Here is a 4,891-nt window from a genome sequence, read left to right on the forward strand (position 1 = left end):
TGTTATATCTGTGATTCTGCAACTGTGTGTACATTGTTGTACATATGTTTTATCTGTATTTATTCTATATCATGTTTTGATTTTATGTTTTGTGTTTATATTATCTTAGTTTGAAGGTTATGCAGATGAATTCTAAGAGAAGGGTAGAAGGTCTTGAAAATTTTAACACTAGGCTCACTCCCGCATACGAGGATTTACAAAACGAGAACATCAATATTGGTCGTACTTGGAATGTTGTTGAGTCTATGGAAAGATTGTATGAAGTCAAGTCTCCCCGCACTCATTCTGTAGATCTGTTGGAGAGAACTTGTACGTGTCACAGGTGGCAAGTAAATGGTTTTCCCTGCGCACATGCTTGTTGAGCCATACTTCACCACTGAATGGTACAACAGGACATACCAAGAGATCATCTTGCCAATCCCCAATTATGACAAGCCGCAGTCTTATGATCCTAGTGATAGGATTCTTGTTCCTATTCCTGTGCCTCCACCCGGTAGACGAAGAGAACAACGTTTCAAGAAGTCTTGGGAGAAGCAAAAGAGGCCTATGATGTGCACAAAGTGCTTCACTCTTGGTCACCACAACAGAGCTACCCGCCCCATGCCTTGATGATTTTTATTATGTTTGATTTGTTTGAAAGATTCTATGTTTTTTGGTTTTTACTTTTAGTAATGTCTTTTCATTTTTCTATTCATGGATAATTAGTGTCAGGATCTGTGTGCCATTATGTACACCTTCCTGTGCACTTCACTTTTCTTACCTGTCTTTTTACATGTGTAACATTATGTACACCTTGTTGTACAATGGATGCTACTAGTTTATTTTGTTTAGTAATATTCTTTCTTTTCAGTTCTAATGCCAGTAATTAGTTTTTATTTTTGCTGTTTAATGATTGATACTAGGTTATTACTTTTTCTATTTTATGTTTCTGTTAGTACATGTTTACCATTATGTACACCTTCCTGTACCATTGCCTGTCAGATTTTCTACTCTATCTGAAACTGTGCACAATCATGTACACCTTAATATTTCCTAACCTGTAATACATACTTTAGTACTGACACAATTCTATTTTCAGAACATCAATATTGAAACTAATAAAAAATATTAATTCAAGGTCTTTATAATAGTGACAAGTCTTAAACAGAAAGTTGAAAACTTAAATTTGTCTGAAGATTAAAAATGTTTAGAAGAAATTCAGAAAGTAATCTTGAATGAAGATTAAAAACTCTTCGTCCTCTTCATTGGTTGCTTTCCTGTAGTCTTGCGCCACTGATTATGCTCCTCGTCCTTCGCTATATCCCACACGTTTTCATACCATCCAACTTTTGTCAACATCTTGGCCACCAATCTTGATCTCATTTGCTAACAAATGTCTCCGGCCCTCTGCTGACCTTTTTCCATACCTTTTGTTGTCTTCATACTGTGTTTCATAAAGTAACAAGTATATATTAGACAGTCCGGGTTGATTCCTTGTGAAGGGAATGTCATGATGTTTAATTCGTGTTCTTCTATAGGTGGGTGACCCTTCAATGCTCTCTTCTTATTGAGTTCCACTTGTACCACATCTGCTAGTTTCTTTGCATCGTCTTGATATGACTGCTCATTTTCTGAGTGTAACAAGTTATACCATTTCCATTCCTTAGCTTTGAAATCAAAATTCAAAAGCGACCAATGCAATCCCATCCTCGTTTGATCTGTAGAGTGATTGATAGGGATTACAAGAACTTCCAGATTCTCAGGCATGTCCCGTGTGAAATCAACCACAAGCTTTTGCACCTCGCTGGTGACATTATACTTGACATAGTATTGCAATTAATAATTTGTTAGAAAAAAAAATTAATTAGGCTCACCTTAATCAGAAAACTAACAAGCATGTACACTACTACAGAAAACTAACAAATCAAACATTGTAGGCCTGAAAACAGACCGTATATCCATGTATGACATACAGGTGTACACCTATGTACACACCTATATAAATCTAAAAATCAAGAATTAGCAGACCATGTGTCAATCATAGATGCATATTGGTGTACATCTATGTACATAGCTAAATAAATCTAACAATCAACACTTAACAGACCATGTGTCAATCATATATGCATATTGGTGTATATCAATGTACACAGCTAAAGAAATCTATAAACACATAGAACACGCCATGTCAATTAGGTGTACAACTGTGTACACAATATTAAAGTAATTATATATGACATTTCTTATTTGTTTTGAGAAACTTACACATGCAGTAGAACTCATAATTTCACAGTTCAGGTACTTTTTATCATCTGGATGACGAATGCTATCTCTGAAAAGTGCTCTTCTACGTAGATGGATGTAGAACTGGAGTACCTCTTGGTCCAGATATTTGTTGAACATCAGTTCACGAAGTACTCTTCCAACAATCAAAATATCTTCCTTGACTGTTGGATCATCCAGTCTTGTTAGTTGCCAAGCTACAGAACTGCGGAAACATAAAGGAAATGTTAACATGGTGTAAAAAGTTATGCACATAATTTTTTTTATAAGATTCAATCATGGTGTTTTGTGAACTTACTCCATACTTGCATAGTCGAAGAATTTTTGTACCCTTTTTTTGTCCTGTCATGGTTGTATAGCATGGTATAGTGGTGATAGATGAACATCTGGCAATGGATTGTGAGGACGATATACATATCCCTTTCTCTTTATTGGGGAAGGATAGCCTGGTTCTTGTCCCTCTTTGATCCCCTTGCCTTTTGGATCTGCTTTTATCACAACTCGTTTTGTTTTATCCTCGGCAGTGAATTCAGGATCTAGCTTTCTTTTTGCATTTCTCTTTTGTTGTGTCTTGGACAACTTTCCAGCGGCTTGTGTCTTCAACATCTCTGCTTCTTTCATCCTCCCTGCTCTTGTCCTCACTGGAGTCGTCTTCTCTTCTTCTACCTCTTGGCTGCTAAAAAATTCACTAGGATTTTGTTTAATGAACTGCACTGCTTATTCAATGATCCTTTCTCATACATCTTCATTGGATAATGATTTTTGCGACGACTCTTCTTTTGGATCTTCTTGGCTCAATAATGCAAAGCTTGGACAATCGTGGCGGATCAGGTTTGCCATCTTTTCCTTCACTTCAGATGGTGCCATTCTGTAACAACCTTTTTCAAGCTTTACGAATACAATTTCAGACAAGTTATCTAGAAGGTCCTCAATTGATGTATAAGTCTCATTATGTGATTCTTCTCCTTGTGTGAGTAAAAGGACTTATTTGGGATCCAACTGACATATGGCTTCAGCTGCAATTATAGTAGCTTCATCAATTTCAGCTGTTCGAGTGCCATCCATCACATTCTGGTCATCAAGGTTCACTTGGTCTTGTTTATCTTCATTGATTACACTTGTCTTTGGCATAGAAGTACTGAAAAATGAAACTGTTATGAGAATTTTCAATGGTGTACAGAGTTTTACACCAATGTACAGGTATGTACACAAATTCAGAAGAAGTCATAAAGGTGTACATCCTTGTACACACATACTGAAAACAAAAAATAAATAAATATATAAGCTGAGATCATTTTCTTTATACCTTTGCTTGTTAGCAGCTTCACACCCAGCTACTTTGTCAATTTCATCAGTTTGAGAAGTATCCTGGTCATTAAGGTTCATATGCTCTTCTTGACCTTCAGGGATTTCAACTTCCTTTGGCAGAAGAGTGCTGAAAAAAATGCAATTTTTTTAGAAAATGAGAAATCACTAAGGTGTAAATCTTGATACACACACAGAAGAAATCACTAAGGTGTACATATTGGTACACATATATAGAAAATGAGAAGAAATGCGAGCTACACATATACCTTGGCTTGTTACCAGTTTCAGACTCAACTCCTTGGCTTGTTCCATCCTTGCCATCCTCTTCTTCATTTGCCTCATTGGTCTTTGGTGAAGGAGTACTAAAAAGATTCAAGTTTTGAGACAAGGTATTAGCTTTCGCACACTGGTGTACGACTATGTACACACATAAAAAAAGAAATGACTTGCAAATTTAAAAAAAGTGATGTTGTACCTTTGCTTTTCAGGAGTTTCAGACGGAACTTCATTCCTTTCAGATTCAGTTCCATGCTCGTCATCACCACCTTTGCTACCCTCTTTGTCATTGTCATGATCATGCATATCACCACCCTTACTACCCTCCTTGTCATTGTCATCACCACCATCATCATCATTATGATCATGCATATTACCATCTTCATTGTGCTCCTCCTTGTCATTGTCATCACCATCATCATCATCTTCCTTGTGCTCCTCCTCAACCTTGTCATCCTCTTCCTTCTCAATCTCATCATCTTCCTTGTGCTCCTCCCCATCATCCTCATCCTCCTCCTCCTCCTCAATCTCCTCCTCAGTTTCAAGCCGTATTTCCTTTCCACATTTAAAGATTTCATGCAAAGTGTAATTACGGAAATCATTAGCTTCTCTTTCTGTCAAGCTCATTAGACCAACTTCATTAACTTTTAGTCTTTTATCTTCAATGAAACTAAGAAGCCTTTCTTGACTATCCAGAACTTCAGTAAGCTCCTCATCCAACTCCTTTCTTCGCATATCTGAAATGCGTAGCTTTTCCTTCACATCATCTATGCTATTTTCTTGTTTCTTCCTCCGGTACTCATCTAAAAGCAATCACTCTTCATCAGTATAAGCCTTCACCCATCCCGGTTGCATCTGAAAACATGCCAAAGTATCAACATTGATCACAGGTGTACAATTTTTTACACATGTTTTAAGAGTGTACATTGTTGTACACAAGACAAGTTTCTTAAAATCTATCAACAATGTACAATCTCGTACACCTTATTAAAGGTGTATGTCAATGTACATATACTATTCTAAGAAAGTTTTTTGAGATACCTTT

The 4,891-nt window shown here is 36.7% G+C and overlaps 1 protein-coding gene across 1 annotated transcript; it reads right to left on the bottom strand.

Annotated features, from left to right (window-relative positions):
* Positions 1–2,607: 2,607 nt before the first annotated feature.
* On the bottom strand, positions 2,608–4,581 carry LOC113324289 (pheromone-processing carboxypeptidase KEX1-like). The gene is made up of 5 exons (XM_026572609.1): positions 4,046–4,581; positions 3,837–3,932; positions 3,569–3,697; positions 3,267–3,400; positions 2,608–2,975 (listed from the first exon to the last, which is right to left on the bottom strand). The coding sequence occupies exons 1-5, from the start codon at positions 4,579–4,581 to the stop codon at positions 2,608–2,610; spliced, it is 1,263 nt and encodes a 420-aa protein (XP_026428394.1).
* Between the last annotated feature and the right edge of the window lie 310 nt (positions 4,582–4,891).

Source organism: Papaver somniferum, chromosome 11 (genome assembly GCF_003573695.1).
Source record: "Papaver somniferum cultivar HN1 chromosome 11, ASM357369v1, whole genome shotgun sequence".
In the NCBI taxonomy this organism is placed as follows: domain Eukaryota; kingdom Viridiplantae; phylum Streptophyta; class Magnoliopsida; order Ranunculales; family Papaveraceae; genus Papaver; species Papaver somniferum.